The 17,600-nt window shown below is 39.9% G+C and overlaps 1 protein-coding gene across 1 annotated transcript; it reads left to right on the plus strand.

Moving 5' to 3' along the window:
• Positions 1-3,344: 3,344 nt before the first annotated feature.
• LOC114110050 (poly(A) RNA polymerase GLD2) lies at positions 3,345-5,069 on the plus strand. Its single transcript, XM_042237713.1, has one exon. It carries the CDS (start codon positions 3,585-3,587, stop codon positions 5,025-5,027), a length of 1,443 nt encoding a protein of 480 aa, XP_042093647.1. The 5' UTR covers positions 3,345-3,584; the 3' UTR covers positions 5,028-5,069.
• Positions 5,070-17,600: the final 12,531 nt, after the last annotated feature.

Below are 17,600 nucleotides of genomic sequence, written 5' to 3' on the forward strand. Positions count from 1 at the left end.
TAAGAATCCATCTAAGACTGAAAGGACACATCTTGTCTTGACCGCCTGTTTGATCTTAGTTTTAAGTTGAACAGCCTGACCTACTTTACAAGGGCAGGCCATTTTTTAAAGGAAGATAGGATTTATTTGCAAAGTGTATATACTGTCATTCTGGCCTTAATATCCTCATCTGTCTGAAGAGAGAACTAATATTTTATCTGTGCAATATGGTGCTTGTGATGAGTAAATTAGAAAATCAGTATTGATATATTTCGCAAAATTTAAAATATAATACATGGGCAAAACTGAATTGAAACATGGCACAATAAACAAAACATGGACCCTAACATTAATAGACCTGTTAAGTGACCTTAAATGAATCTTTTGACCTGACTTTTACTTCACTGACTCCTAAAAACATTGCTGTTGTTGTTCAGTTGCTAAGTCCTGTATGACTCTTTGTGACCCCATGGACTATAGCATGCAAGGCACCTCTGTCTTCTGCTATCTCCCTGAGTTTGCTCAGATTCATGTCCATTGAGTTGGTGATGCCATCCAACCGTCTCCTCTTCTGTCGTCCCCTTCTCCTCCTGCCCTAAATCTTTCCCAGCATCAGGAGCTTTCCCAACATCAGGATCTTTCCCAGTGAGTCGGCTCTTCTCATCAGGTGGCCAAAGTACTGGAGCTTCAGCTTCAACATCAGTCCTACCAATGAATATCCAGGGTTGATTTCCTCTATGATTGTCTGGTTTGACCTCCTTGCTGTCCAAGGGACTCTCAAGAGTCTTCTCCAACACCACAGTTCAAAGCATCAATTCTTTGGTGCTCAGCCTTCTTTATGGTCCAACTCTCACATCCATACATGACTACTGGAAAAACCATGGCTTTGACTGTACAGATCTTTGTCTGTAAAGTGATGTCTCTGCTTTTTAATACACATCTAAGTTTGTCATTTTTCCTGAAAAAGAAGAAAATAATAATACTTTTCTACAGATCTGTTTTAAAAATTAACAGAAACAAAGCTTTGAATTAGTTTCTTTCTTTTTTTTTAACAGCATGAAAACAATAGACTCAATTAATTCTATTTGTACTCCTTTCTCATATATTTGGCTCTGGGAGTCAAGAATATTATCTTTCTTCTTGCCCAGAATTCTGTTAGCTCTGCTTGAGGGAGACAGAATGGTAAATGAGCTGTGGCTGACAGGCAGCAGGATCCTGTCCATGAAAAGCACAGTAGAGAGTACAGACTTTAGGCCTTGTTTGGACTGCGGGTCGGGGGATGACCACCTTAAGGCCATTCTGCTTTCCTTTAATGCAGTTTGGCTTCATTCATCTGGTGTCACTGTCAGCTTGCTGCCTTAAGAGATTAGTAGCTGAGAGGCTTCCTTCTTGGCGCTGCTGACAAAGGAAGAGTTATGTCTGGTTTCTGCTGAGCATAAGATAGAAACGAAATTTGTCACACCACTGCCCCTTTTTAGGAAGACGAACTTTAAAAATTACCATCTGGGTTAAATGCTTTTTGCGATAATATGAAGTCTTACAATAAATGGCAATGAGTATCTATAAGGTACCAGGCACTGGGCTCGTTGCTGGGATTGCAGAGAAAAATTCCACACGGTGATCTTGTTCCTGCCTTCATGTAGTTCTCAAATTAGGGGAGGCTCTGAGACTCAAGTTTTAATTCTGTATAGGCTCAGCTTAAGCTGGGGACTAAAGATGAACAAATGTTTACCAGAGAAGGAAAAATAAAAGGTTTGGGTCTTAAGGTCTCTCAGAACACTCAGGAGCCATTGTGTTGCTAACGGGGTGGAATTTCACAGGGATAGAGTAAAGAGGGGCCACCGTAGTCATAGACACTTGTCATGTTATTTAGCAAGAAATGGGCTGCTTGTTAATAGGTAAGGGAGCTTTGTGGGGCTTCTCAGGTGGCTCAGTGGTGAAGGATCCATTTGCAGAGCAGGAGACAGCGTTCAATCCCTGAGTAAGGAAGATCCCCTCGAGAAGCAATGGCAACTGACGACAGTGTCCTTGACTGGGAAATCCCATGGACAGAGGAGCCTGGCGGGCTCTAGTCCATGGGATCACAAAAGAGTCAGACACGACTTAGCAACTAAACAACAAGAGAGTTTATTAGAAAAATGCTCTCAAATTGTCACTTCAATATGCTACACTCTCCCTTCCTTCCAGGGCATGTCAATTCCATACTAGTCCCAGCTCTTATAAAAGCTGTTGCTGAGGCCAACCCTTTCCCCAGTGGACTCACCTCTTGGACTACCTTAATGCTGTGTTTGAACTGATCTCCTTGGGGGAAGACCTACGCCCGCAGCCGCGTTTACTCTGCAACCCTCTGCTACCCTCTTCTGGTGAGAGTCTATCACTGCGACTAGCCCTTAAATCCGGGCCAGTCTGTCATCTCTAGGTGTGGTTGGTAAGGGCCAAATTGGGGAAAATGACATAGGGCAGGACTTCATAGCCAGATCCAGCTCCAGGATTTAGGAAAAAGAGCCCAACCCGAGAATTTGACATCTGAAGGCGATGGTGAGAGACTTCAGGTGGTGGGCTCAGACAAACAGTCATACAGTGACCCATTCCATTACTGGCGTGCTCCCCTCAAGAGGGTAGACAGTACATGAGGAACAAAAGATTATTTTCCATTAGATCATGTTAGGAAGCATCTTCCATGATACCTTTCCTGGTCATTTGATTTAAAATGATAATCTTCCCATTTCTATTTCTTTTCATGTTTAATTTTTCTCTATAACATTTAGTTATCTAACAGATTATATTTAATAGATTAGTTTTATTAATTGTCTGTATATGCTGCTAGAAAAACAGGAGGTCATGGCCTTTTGTGTGTGTGTCACTGTTCTATCTGTAACACTTAGATTGGGGTCCAACACCTATTATTTGCTCCGTAAACACTTTCAGAATAAAGAAATATCACTAGGAATCAGAATCTGATCACTAGATTATAGGTTGGGACCAGAATCTTCCATTACAAATGCAATGAAATCCTTCATTCCTGCTGCTTAGAAGTGAGAACCAGGTAAGGACTGTAGATATGAACTGAATTATCAAAATTAGGCCCAAGATTAGTCTCACTTTCAGTTAGTGTGATTGGTGGGTTTGGCTATCATTCTCAAAGTTTGTAAGAATTACCCAGAAGGCTTGTTTAAATATAGATTCCTGAATCCCAACCCTAGAAATTATAATTCAGAGGGATTGGATTGTGGTTAAAACATTCGGATTTTAAACAAGCACCGGCTTGTGAGTTAGCGGGTTTAAGAGAGGGGAGCCTCCGTGTAGGCCCGTTTGGGGGGCGCGGGGCGGGGCGCCGCGGCGCGCCGGAAACTTTTTCGAAAACTAGTGTTTTGTGTGGGAGGTTCCGGCGGTATCTCCTCAATATCCCAGAGGTCTGGGCTGCCCCCGTACTTGCTGAAGAATCTTAGGAACTGTGACGTTCTTCACTCATTTGTCTTCCTCGCGTCCCGTCCTCAAGTCTAGGACCAAACGAGGAAGAGTGTCTCGAGACTCTGCATGGGGCTTCAAAGGGTGGTGAAGAGCTAAGGTAGAAGAATACATGTGGTCTTTTAGTGAACAAGAGCATGTTCCCAAACTCAATTTTGGGTCGTCCGCCTTTCACTCCAAACCATCAACAACATAATAACTTCTTTGCCTTGTCACCAAGTCTTTATTCACACCAGCAGCTTATAGATGCACAGTTCAGCTTTCACAATGCAGACTTGTCTAGAGCTGTGTCATTACAGCAGTTGACATATGGAAATGTCAGTCCAATACAGACCTCAACTTCCCCATTATTTCGAGGAAGGAAGAGATTAAGCGATGAAAAGAATCTTCCTCTTGATGGTAAACGGCAGCGTTTTCATTCACCCCACCAAGAGCCAACTATAGTTAACCACATAGTGCCTTTATCAGATGAAAGAAGATACTCAATATCACCATTGTTTCATACACACTATGTACCAGATATAGTCAGATGTGTTCCACCTTTTCGAGAAATATCAATTTTAGAACCTAGAGAAATCACACTGCCTGAGGCCAAAGATAAGTTGAGTCAGCAGATACTGGAGTTATTTGAAGCATGTCAGCAGCAAGTAAGTGATTTAAAGAAGAAAGAACTCTGTCGAACAGAGCTGCAGAGAGAAATTCAACTGTTATTTCCACAAAGCAGACTTTTTCTAGTTGGGTCTTCTTTAAATGGATTTGGTACTCGGAGCAGTGATGGTGACTTATGTCTAGTTGTTAAAGAGGAACCAGTAAATCAGAAGACTGAAGCACGGCATATACTCACCTTAGTCCACAAACACTTCTGTACTAGACTTTCTGGTTACATTGAGAGACCTCAGTTGATTCAAGCAAAAGTGCCAATTGTGAAGTTCAGGGATAAAGTCAGTTGTGTGGAGTTCGACTTGAATGTAAACAATATTGTTGGAATAAGAAACACATTCCTTCTTAGAACTTATGCATACCTTGAAAATCGAGTTCGTCCGTTAGTACTGGTGATTAAGAAGTGGGCCAGTCACCATGATATAAATGACGCCAGTCGAGGTACTTTAAGCAGCTATAGTCTTGTACTGATGGTTTTGCACTATTTACAAACCTTACCTGAACCCATCCTTCCATCCATCCAAAAAATTTACCCAGAATCTTTCAGTCCTTCTATACAGTTGCACCTTGTACATCAAGCGCCATGTAATGTTCCTCCTTACCTCTCAAAGAATGACTCAAACCTTGGGGACCTCTTACTGGGCTTTCTTAAGTATTATGCTACAGAATTTGACTGGAATAGTCAGATGATTTCAGTTCGTGAAGCCAAAGCCATTCCCAGGCCTGATGGTATTGAATGGAGAAATAAATACATCTGTGTAGAAGAACCTTTTGATGGAACAAATACAGCAAGAGCTGTGCATGAAAAACAGAAGTTTGATATGATCAAGGATCAGTTTTTAAAGTCATGGCACAGATTGAAAAACAGAAAAGATTTGAACAGTATACTACCTTTAAGAGCTGCTATACTGAAAAGATAACTGGCCTCTATTTCTTAATAAAGAACAGTAGTAACATCATAATACGTTTTGTCTACCTTCATCGTGGTTTCTTTTTAATTGTTCTTGTTTTCATGTTTTATTCTTAAGAAGACATACTTATATAAAGAGTACATATTTTATTATGATGTTTCCTAATAAAACCCTTTGATTTAAAGATGTATTTTTGAAAATGTTTACATTGATGATTAGTAATATTATGGCATGAATTTTCAGGAGATCAGATAAAATATTTTTTGGGGAATTATCTGAACAAATAAAAGGTTTTTGCTATAACTTTAATTAATTGTACCACATGCTAACACTGAAGAGACATGTGGACTTTTTTGGAAAGGGTCTGATTCCTACATCCTTAAAGTAGGACCTTCAGTAGATGGTTTGTTGCCTAAGTCTGTTCTAGTGAAGTGAAGGTTTGAGTCAATTATTCAGTTACTTGAAGCAAAATGACATCTCTGATTTCACTGAAAGAACTACAGAGGCAGGAAATACTGGACAGTTGCCCTAAGCCCTCACTTGACTGATCAGGAAAGACTGAGGCTCTGGTTGTGTACATAATAGTATTTCATTAGTACCTCACATGCCTTTGGTGGACTCAAGATTGCTTTAAATTTTGTGTTGAGCAACAGTACATTTTGCACTAGTAATATGAGCGCTAACTCTGTATTATACAGCAGTTAGGAATTGTTTTGAAGAATTGGTTCAGTGTAGACATTTCAAAAGATTAAGTTGTCTGTGCTTTATGATAGCTTAGTGCAATATGCCCTTTGCTTTACTTCCCATTTTCCTGCTTTTATTTTTCCTCTGATATGAAGCAACAGAAACTGAAAGATCAAAATTGAGATTATATCCTATTGATAGATTCAGAGTTTTATCTGTGTATAATTATAGGATTGTAATCTAAACTGGAAGTTTTAGTAGTAAGCCACTATAAAATGTTCTAGATAAGACATAAAATTATTATAAATAAAAGCATAGCATTTGTAAAGGTTTCTTTTTTAGTATTTCTTTTCCACAAGAAGAAATAGTGGTGGCTGCTAAAAAAGCTACAGTGTTTATTAAGGTTGTTTTTGGTGTAAATATTTGTAAATTGGTCAGTGCCTGTAAATTTAAATATAAATAATCTTAAAAAACAGTTCTAACTTTTTCAAAAGGACTGTGTACAACTTTTTTTAGACCTGCTGTGGCACAGTTTGTTACCTCTAATGTATTTGGATTTTTTGCAGACCAATTCAAATGCTAAGACTTGCTTTTTGACTTGTAAAAGGTGCATATTTTCATTTTTTTCTTTAAGTTTAAAATTTTGTATGATCAAATGGAATAAAGTTTATATATGAAAAAAAAAAATAATAAATAAATAAACAAGCACCACCAAGATATTCTAATGCAGGAAGTCCATTCATGACATTTAAATGGAAACAAACAACAAAAAAAACCAAAACATAAAAGTGAGTCTCATGATTCAAGATTAAAGTCATTCTTAGAGATTGAGGCGGAGAAGGCAATGGCACTCTACTCCAGTACCCTTGCCTGGAAAATCCCATGGATGGAGGAGCCTGGTGGGCTGCAGTCCTGGGTCGCTAAGAGTTGAACACGACTGAGCGACTTCACTTTCACTTTTCACTTTCATGCATTGGAGAAGGAAATGGCAACCCACTCCAGTGTTCTCGCCTGGAGAATCCCAGGGACGGGGGAGCCTGGTGGACTGCCTTCTAGGGGGTTGCAGAGTCGGACATGACTGAAGCGACTTAGCAGCAGCGGCGGCAGTAGACATTGAGGAAGATCATTCAAGTGGGAATTTTGCTTATGGAATAAAATGGTGATGGAGACTGGGGATCAATGGGGCCTGAGTGTATCAGAGCATCACTGCAAGCTTGATTTTAGCCCTTGCTAAAATGTGCTTTCTGAGATCTTATTCTCAAGAGTTGCATTTTAATATTCAGTGGTGATTTTGATGCTAGGAGTCCAAAAGTCATACTTTGAAAAATACTGGGATGAAAGGAAGAAAAGGGCAATTTGAAAAAAAAAATACTTGCTGATGTCAGGTACTGTTACAAAAGAGCTTTACACAGAGGAAAATATTACGACCATCATTTTACAGGTGAGAAACACTAGAACTACACATGATATAAGACCCTGTGGTCACATTGATAGGAAAGAGGTGACCTTTGACTTGGATAAAAGAATTCTTGAATTCACCAGCTATGGCCCTTTTGCTGCTGTTAGACTAATCTGGTATTCACAGTGATCATCTTGCAGCACTTATACAGTCTGGCCAACTCTGTATAGTTGTGTGGGCTTCCCAGGTGGTGCTAGAAGAAAAGCACCCACCTGCCAATGCAGGAGATGCAAGAGATGCAGGTTTGATCCCTGGGTCAGGAAGATCCCCTGGAGGAGGGCACGGCAACCCACCCCAGGGTCCTCAACTAGAGAATCCCGTGCACATAGGAGCCTGGCAGGCTATACACAGTCCATGGGGTCACACAGAGTAGGAGAGGGTTGAAGCGACTTAGCACACAAGCACACATGCAGTTGTGTAAACCCTGCTACAGTCAAGATATAGAATCTGACCACCACCCCAGAAGATGCCCTGGCACCATTCTGCAATTATTCCCCTTCTCCCCTCACTGGCAACCACCTTTCTATTTTCTGTTTCTGAGTGTGACTAATTTCAGTTCAGTTCAGTCACTCAGTCGTGTCTGACTCTTTGCGACCCCATGAATCGCAGCACGCCAGGCCTTCCTGTCCATCACCAACTCCCGGAATTCACTCAAACTCATGTCCATGGAGTCGGTGATGCCATCCAGCCATCTCATCCTCTGTCATCCCCTTTTCCTCCTGCCCCCAATCCCTCCCAGCATCAGAGTCTTTTCCAATGAGTCAACTCTTTGCATGAGGTGGCAAAAGTACTGGAGTTTCAGCTTTAGCATCATTCCTTCCAATGAACACCCAGGACTGATTTTTAGAATGGACTGGTTGGATCTCCTTGCAGTCCAAGGGACTCTCAAGAGTCTTCTCCAACACCACAGTTCAAAAGCATCAGTTTTTCGGTGCTCAGCTTTCTTCACAGTCCAACTCTCACATCCGTACATGACCACTGGAAAAATCATAGCCTTGACTAAAAGGGCATTTGTTGGAAAGTAATGTCTCTGCTTTTGAATATGCTATCTAGGTTGGTCATAATTTCTCTTCCAAGGGGTAAGCGTCTTTTAATTTCATGGCTGCAATCACCATCTGCAGTGATTTTGGAGCCCCCCAAAATAAATTCTGACACGTTTCCCCTGTTTCCCCATCTATTTCCCATGAAGTGATGGGACCAGATGCCGTGATCTTCGTTTTCTGAATGTTGAGCTTTAAGCCAACTTTTTCACTCTCCACTTTCACTTTCATCAAGAGGCTTTTTAGTTCCTCTTCACTTTCTGCCATAAGGGTGGGGTCATCTGCATATCTGAGGTTATTGATATTTCTCCCGGCAATCTTGATTCCAGCTTGTGCTTCCTCCAGCCAGTGTTTCTCATGATGTACTCTGCATAGAAGTTAAATAAGCAGGGTGACAATACACAGCCTTGATGTACTCGTTTTCCTATTTGGAACCAGTCTGTTGTTCCATGTCCAGTTCTACCTGTTGCTTCCTGACCTGCATATAGGTTTCCCAAGAGGCAGGTCAGGTGGTCTGGTATTCCTATCTCTTTCAGAGTTTTCCACAGTTTATTGTGATCCACACAGTCAAAGGCTTTGGCATAGTCAATAAAGCAGAAATAGATGTTTTTCTGGAACTCTTGCTTTTTTGATGATCCAGCAGATGTTGGAAATTTGATCTCTGGTTCCTCTGCCTTTTCTAAAACCAGCTTGAACATCTGGAAGTTCATGGTTCATGTATTGCTGAAGCCTGGCTTGGAGAATTTTGAGCATTACTTTGCCAGCATGTGAGATGAGTGCAATTGTGCGGTAGTTTGAGCATTCTTTGGAGTTGCCTTTCTTTGGGATTGGAAGGAAAACTGATCTTTGCCAGTCCTGTGGCCACTGCTGAGATTTCCAAATTTGCTGGCATATTGAGTGCAGCACTTTCACAGCATCATCTATCAGGATTTGGAATAGCTCAACTGGATTTCCATCACCTCCACTAGCTTTGTTCATAGTGATGCTTTCTAAGGCCCACTTGACTTCACATTCCAGGATGTCTGGCTCTAGGTGAGTGATCACATCATCATGACTATGTGGGTCATCCAGATCTTTTTTGTACAGTTCTTCTGTGTATTCTTGCCACCTCTTCCTAATATCTTCTGCTTCTGTTAGGTCCATACCATTTCTGTTTTTTATTGAGCCCGTCTTTGCATGAAATGTTCCCCAGGTATCTCTAATTTTCTTGAAGAGATCTCTAGTCTTTCCCATTCTATTGTTTTCCTCTATTTCTTTGCATTGATTGCTGACTAATTTAGGTATCTCATATAATGGAATCATGAAATTTTTGTCTTTTAGCCATGGGATTATGTAACTCACCATAATGTCCTTAAGGTTCATCTGTGTTGTGGTATGACAGGATTTCCCTTTTGAAAGCTGAATAGTATTCCATTGTGTATGTGTGTGTTCATATATATGTGTGTATGTGTGTATGTATATATATATATTTATTACATTATATTTTCTTTATTCATTCATCAATTTATAGACACTTAGGATGTTTCCATGTCTTGGCTATTTTAAATAATGCTGCAACAGACACGGATATGCAAATATCTCTTTGAGAATTCATTTTATTTTTATTCTTCTGGATGCCCAGAAGTGGGATTACTGAATTATATGGTTATTTTTAATTTTTAAAGTACTTTATATAGTGGTTTCTAGACCATCTGCACCATTTTACACTCCCATCAATAGTGCACAAGGGTTCTGATTTCTCCACATCTTTGCCAGCATTTGTTATTTTATGCTGCTGTCATTTATTTATTTTTTTTTTGTAGTGGCTAACCAAACTGGCATTGTGCAATATTTCATTATGGTTTTGATTTGCATTTCTCTGATGATTAGTGATGCTGAGCATTAAAAAATGTTTTTAATGTCTTTCAGCCTACTGGGGGTCCAGCACTCAGTTGGAACAACATACTGAATCCCGACTCTGGTGATGCCTCTGTGACTGCCTTCACCCCAGCTCCTCGTGGTACCTTTAATATATTTGATGGCCATTTTTATATCTCCTTTAAAGAAATAGCTACTTCAGTCCTTCTTACCTTCTCCTGGTAACTTGAAGGGATGTTCTCATCCAGCTGATCACTCAGAAAATTCTTAGACAAAATTTCATCTTTGGAGACCTCAAGGTAGAAATGCCCTTATTGTCTTGCTGGCTTCATAAATATCAGCGTTCGTGCTGTGTGCAGACTGATTCAGAGCTTTTAGACACCTACAGTTCTATGCCAAAAATAAGATGAAATCACTGTTTCCTAGGAAACAATTTCATGGAAAATACATAGTTTTCCTCCAAAAGTGTCTTAAATGGTAAAATTTACTATTTACTATCCTAATGTGCTCACTTTTTAAAGGAACAATCAACAACCAAATGCTTTAGCAGACATGGCTTATTAAATTAAGCAGCTAAACTCTGATCAAGTTCTAACGCATGCACAAGGGCCGGGTGTCCTTTTCTGTGTAAACACTACGTGGCAGATACCGGTGGGGTAGGGTGTAAGGACAGAAGGAAGAACAGAAGAAAGCAGAGAGAAGGACAAGGAGTTGGGGAGAGAGGGAGACCTTACTAATGCATATCTATGGGATTGTTTTGAAGATTAAAACAAAAGGTTCTTCATGGGACTAGACGCATACGCTCAGTAAATGTAGACATTGTCATTTTTCATCTTGTTAAACTAAAAACAATTGTTTCCAAGCGAAAAACTTGGGCAAGCACTCGAGTGTTAAAAGCATCCAGAAACATGGCCTGCATTGTATCTGAGATGGTATGATATGTTTGGCTCTAGGCATCGACAGACTGGCAAGGCAAATCTGTCCTTTTCGACTTAAATTGACATTAAGATAGAAAGATTTGGAGTCTGGATGCATTTCATCCCAATTCGTCCAACTATTTAGACCTCCTATCTAGAAGACTTTACAAGAAATATTTTGTATGCATTAACTCTTTAAACTCTGACACTCCTAGAGAATAAGCATATCACTGTTAATACTTTAAAGGCATGAAAGAGATGCTCAGAGATTTTAAGTGATCAGATCAAGCTTGCAAGATCTGTTTAAGTCTAGTTTCTAGAATTCAGTCTCAGGTCAGCTCCTTGATGTCCAGCTGCACACTAACCTACAGGCCCTTTCTTTTGTCCTTTTTCTAGGAAAATTGATAGGGCGTTTTCATAAATTAGAACTAGCTAAATAATATTTAACAAAATGGTCCTAGACAAATCATGTACGGCTTATCTAGTAGAGTAGTGAGTCAGTACACACTACCTAATACTCCAGGCTACAAGTAGGATACAAATCAAAATTATAAATTATTTTGGTAGTACTTTCCCACCAGAGAACATTCTTTAAAACTAGGTTAATTACACAATAATAAGTATATTTCACAGTAATTCATAGTGTTATTATATCAAACCTGAAACCTCCCTGGGTTCATACAGATGCCTTAGAAACACAACTGCTACAGAATAGGTTAATGGCAAACTCTGGGATAGAAACACATCCTGTCCCTTTTTATTCCCTCATCTTAAGTCACTTCAAAAATAAACCTCAGAAAAGAGTGCATTGAAATAAGACACAAATGAACCCATTCAATGAACTGGCACCCAACCTTCAGCTAGTTTTATAAACTGCAAAACTTTTATTTCATTTAACTTGTATTCAGTTCACTCACTCAGTCGTGTCCGACTCCTTGCGACCTCATAGACTGCAGCACGCCAGGCTTCCCTGTTTATCACCAACTTCTGGAGCTTGCTGAAACTCATGTCCATCGAGTTGGTGATGCCATCCAACCACCTCATTCTCTGTCATAGATTTTCTTATTTTGACACACTTATACTCACACATTTTAGAGGGAATAGCTTACAACAAATGTCAGGGAAGTCTTCTTGGTGTATTTTTCAAACAAACAAAACATAAATGTTCTCGTCAGTTAAAAACACATTTTCCTCTCTTTTCCAGAGTTGAGTGCAGTCCTCCTGTAGGCTGATGACATTGCATTGGGTTCATTTATGGGCTGGCTTGGATGGAGACGTTCACCTGGTTCAGTGTTTCCAGCTCTCTCCCTTGGCTAACAGATGAGAATGTTTTTGTTTCCTTTGTCAGTTTGGATCCAGACTATTAGCTCAGTATTGACAATATGATGCTCTGAGAGGTGTCAGCTGATTAGGCTCTGAAACAGAATATGCTTTTGTGGAAATGGATCAAACATTTATATATCCTTTTAACAGTGTTTTAACCACATTACTGTGGGCGAGGTATAGTGTGGTCAGCCACTGATCAAGAGAGGGAAGCCAGAGCGTGGTTTATAATTCCGTCACTCACAGTCCCCTGAGGGGAACGCAGCGTGACACCCAGCGCCACTCAGGGGAAGCCCCTGGGTCCGTCATGAGGCAGGAGAGCGGGGAGCGGGGCTTGGTGTCTTTGCTGTGGTTTCCATGGGTAAGCAAGTTTAGGATTAGCTACTTTGAATAATTTCAGCTGACTTTCAGTCATAGGCGCTGCCCCTGGTTGTCTGATACCTGGTCTTGGGACAATTAGGGCAGGTACACAGTGACCCAGGGCTTCCCCGGTGGCGCAGTGGTTAAGAGTCCATCTGCAGTGCAGGGGACGCGGGTTCAATCCCTGGGTCAGGAACATCCTCTGGAGAAGGAAATGGTAACACACTCCAGTATTTTTGCCTGGGAAATCCCGTGGACAGAGGAGCCGGACGGGCTACAGTCGATGGAGTCGAAAAGAGTCGGACACGACAGTGACCGAGCATGTATGCACGCTCAGATCCTTCTCTTTCCTTGTGGGTTAGATAGAGATTCCCTGAGAGCTGTTCAACCATTCATTTCATTTTCCTCCTGGGTATGAAGGAGGGAACTCCAAATTCCCTTATAATTAAGCCGGTCCATTTGACTTAATTCTGGTGAACGAATTGAAGGTAGAATTGAGAACACATTCAGATCTGATCATAAAACCCTCACCTTCCCCCTTTCAACCTCATAGATATTTGGAGATTATATATTGAAAGTAAGTGGCACAATTAGAAAGTAATTTGGGTCCTAAATTAATGTGTAGCAGAAAAGACACCATTTCCAGCAGAAAAGAAATCAATCCCCAAATGTCTTGCTGTCACAGCTAACATAAGCAACCAACAAGTCTTTTTGAAGTTTAAGGACTTTTCTGTTAACTTGCCTATGGATGCTTGGTCGTTTTCAGGACAGTGACATTGTTAGACAGGAAATCTTATAGTTCAGATCTTGTAGTGTATAAATTATGATGCTAGTAAGATATGACACTAACACTGTAACATTTCTACACAGCACAATGAAACAAAAATTTTCTCAGTGTTTAGGGAGCTTGCATTTTCTCCCTTGTTACTGTTCTCAATGATAATTCCTTGGTTTTGCAAAAGTCACTGTGAGATAGGAATTCTTGAGATATAGGAAAGGTTTTCCTGCGCTTTAGATTAGTAGCGTCTAGAAGGCAGGAGGTTTTTGTCGTTGTTGTTGTCTTTTTCTTTTTAATTTTCCACTCTATGCCAACGTTTGCTGTTGTTGTTCAGTCACTCAGTTGTGTCTGATTCTTTGTGACCCCATGGACTCCAGACCACCAGGCTTCCCTGTCCTTCACCATCTCCTGGAGTTTGCTTAAACTGCTCTCCATTGAGCTGGTGATGCCATCTAGCCGTCTTGTCTTCTGGCATCCCCTTCTCCCGCCTTCAGTCTTTCCCTGTATCAGGGTCTTTTCCAGTGAGTCAGTTCTTCGCATCAGGTGGCCAAAGCATTGGAGCTTCAGCATCAGTCCTTGCAATGAATATTCATGGTTGATTTTCTTTAGGATTAACTGATTTGATCACCTTGCAGCCCAAGGGACTCTCAAGAGCCTTCTTCAGCACCACAGTTCAAAAGCATTAATTCTTCAGTACTTAGCCTTCTTTATGGTACAATTCTCACGTCTGTACATACCATGAAATTAAAAGACGCTTACTCCTTGGAAGGAAAGTTATTATCAACCTGGAGAGCATATTCAAAAGCAGAAGCATTACTTTGCCAACAAAGGTCCATCTACTCAAGGCTATGGTTTTTCCAGTGGTCATGTATGGATGTGAGAGTTGGACTGTGAAGACAGCTGAGCACCGAAGAATTGATGCTTTTGAACTGTGATGTTGGAGAAGACTCTTGAGAGTCCCATGGATTGCAAGGAGATCCAACCACTCCATCCTAAAGGAGATCAGTCCTGGGTGTTCATTGGAAGGAATGACACTAAAGCTGAAGCTCCAGTACTTGGGCCACCTCATGCAAAGAGTTGACTCATTGGAAAAGACTCTGATGCTGGGAAGGATTGGGGGCAGGAGGAAAAGCGGACGACAGAGGATGAGATGGCTGGATGGCATCACCAACTCAAAGGACGTAGGTCTGGGTGAACTCCAGTAGTTGGTGATGGACAGGGAGCCCTGGTGTGCTGCAATTCATGGGGTCGCAAAGAGTCAGACACGACTGAGCGACTGAACTGAACTGGAAACTGTAGCTTTGACTACACAGACTTATGTTGGCAAAGTAATGTCTCTGCTAACACTATCTCTCTCTAACTCACAAACTGACTGGTCAGCATGGAGTCATGTATATAGTAGTTTTGTATCATATATTTGTGTGTTTAATTTTGTGGACACTTTCTTAGTTATTGGGGTTTGAGCTATTTAAAGGTCTGTTTTCTGTTTTAGCTAGCGTAACAAGCATACTTGTGGAAAACACTACAAAGAATCGCCTATTAGATTTTTTTTTTAGTTTTTATTTTTTAAATTTTAATATCTTTAATTCTTACATGCGTTCCCAAACATGACCCGCCTCCCACCTCCCTCCCCATAACATCTCTGTGGGTCATCCCCATGCACCAGCCCCAAGCATGCTGCATCCTGCGTCAGACATAGACTGGTGATTCAATTCTTACATGATAGTATACATGTTAGAATGTCATTCTCCCAAATCATCCCACCCTCTCCTCTCCCTCTGAGTCCAAAGGTCCGTTATACACATCTGTGTCTCTTTCCCTGTCTTGCATACAGGGTCGTCATTGCCATCTTCCTAAATTCCATATATATGTGTTAGTATACTGTATTGGTGTTTTTCTTTCTGGCTTACTTCACTCTGTATAATCGGCTCCAGTTTCATCCATCTCATCAGAACTGATTCAAATGAATTCTTTTTAATGGCTGAGTAATACTCCATTGTGTATATGTACCACAGCTTTCTTATCCATTCATCTGCTGATGGACATCTAGGTTGTTTCCATGTCCTGGCTAAAGCACGAGGTTAATAAGCCCTTATTACTCATCCCTTGTCATCTGTGGTGCCTACCACTGCTCCTCAGGGTTACCTTTTAGATTATTAAAAAAAAAAAAAAAAAACCTTGCTTCCAGGAACTACACCTATAGTTGTAGTTGATTGATCCTGGTAAAGCTAGATGAAGCCTGCAAACTTTCATAATCATTTATGGTTCTGAGAAGCAAAGGAACCCTTGAAGATTCTATAATATGCTCATTCCCCAGACTTTAAGGCAGTTTAGGTGTGTTTGTGTTGTATGTGATATATGTCATGGAAATATAATAAGATCAAGTTTTTTCTGTTTTTATTTAAATTCTCCAGAGCTCTTTTTCCATTCTTGTTAAAAATCACACACATTGTTGAAGGAGCAAAGCTGACTAATTCCATTTCTCATTTTTCCTACTAGGGAAACTGAGCCAGCCAAGTGATATTTTTTCCTTCTGCTTCAAAGAATTTGTTGCTTCTTCCCTTATACACATCCCATTATCACCCTGTCCTTTCCAAGTCACATTTTGCCGCTCCTTCAGAAGGTAAAAGTATTTTTGAAAAATATCATGTCACTCTGTTGTATTCACTGGCTCTCTATACCATTTCTCTAAGATTCACTTTATCTCTGTACCATTTGAATGCTTCTGCCTTTCTCACAGAACCGAGATGGTAGTGTTGTTCAGAATATGTGTAATACATGCTTATTGAGTGACTTCAAATCTGCTTCACAGGAACGTCTTCTACATCCCTGATTGTGAAGACTGCACACTAAAAGCTGTATCTGTGTACCTTGTCTTGTCTTGTCGCACTGCCTTGGGCTGGGAGCTTATGGACTGTGGACACTTCACTTATTTAATTTCTGTACTAGATCTAGAATAAGGATTATGTACTAATAATATATACAACTAATAATGCAGCTATATAATAATACATAGCACAATGTATTAACTGGAGTCACACTATTTGTCCTCATGGAGTTTACTCTAGCAGGAGAAACACACATAAATAGATAACAAAACAAAAGCTTATTTAGTTTCTTTGTAAAAAGGGTTTTAAAAGTAATGAATAGAGCATACAGAGTATATAATAGGGGTGCCTGACCTGGCTGGAAGAGTTATGAATGGTTTCCCTGCTGAAGTAATTCTTTAAGTTGAGACCTGAAGGGTGAATAGAAGTGAGTCAGAAATTATTTTACTTGGCTTCAGTATTAATGACCAAATTGCTAAATGCGATTCAAATTATTTGCTTTCATTTACATTTTTTTATAAACCTCTGTAGGGCATCAGATAGTTTTTAACTTAAAAAAGTTTTTAATTTAAAAAGCCAGGGATGAAAACTAGAATACTATGCAGGAACATAACGTAAGGATTCTAAATATCTTATTCTTTCCAAAGAGCTTTCAACCAGACTACGTGTGATTACATGTTCAGTCCTTTTTCTAGTGAATATAAGGGAGAACATAGCAATGTCCACGTCAGCACTACACTTTTTTGGCTCTGCTGTGCTTGTCTTCAAGTTAAGTAGATGAATTCAGTTTTTAAAAAATTTTAAACAGTTAAGTTTCATTTTAATTTCACATTGTCCAAATATGACCATATGCATTGTAACCATTATATCACATTGACAAAAATGAACCAGTGTTTACAACAGGCATCCTACCTGTATAGGGACTGTTTTGAGATTCAAATAAGAAAATTAACATGAAAGAGATATGAAGAGGGATGAAATACAAGGTGAAGGACACATGCTATATTTGCGACATTCTTTTCCACCCTCCCAGTTATTTCAATGTACAAATACGAGAACTTAGCAATGGTTCATGAGATTGTTTTAATGAAAGAACAAAGTTAAGAAGAACAGAAGAAAACATAAAAGGAAGAAGAAAAGCCTCCACATAATTATTTTTTAAATTAGCAATAGATAACTTTGAGGATTACATCAAAATTATGAGTTGTGGGATTAAAATGCTTACCTAATACTTAATGCCAACTAACTTTAGAGTGGTTAAAATAATGCATTTTATGTTATATATATTTGTCACAATACAAAAAGTGATTCTACAGTTGATAATATAATAGTTTAA

This window comes from Ovis aries, chromosome 21 (genome assembly GCF_016772045.2).
Source record: "Ovis aries strain OAR_USU_Benz2616 breed Rambouillet chromosome 21, ARS-UI_Ramb_v3.0, whole genome shotgun sequence".
Taxonomy (NCBI): domain Eukaryota; kingdom Metazoa; phylum Chordata; class Mammalia; order Artiodactyla; family Bovidae; genus Ovis; species Ovis aries.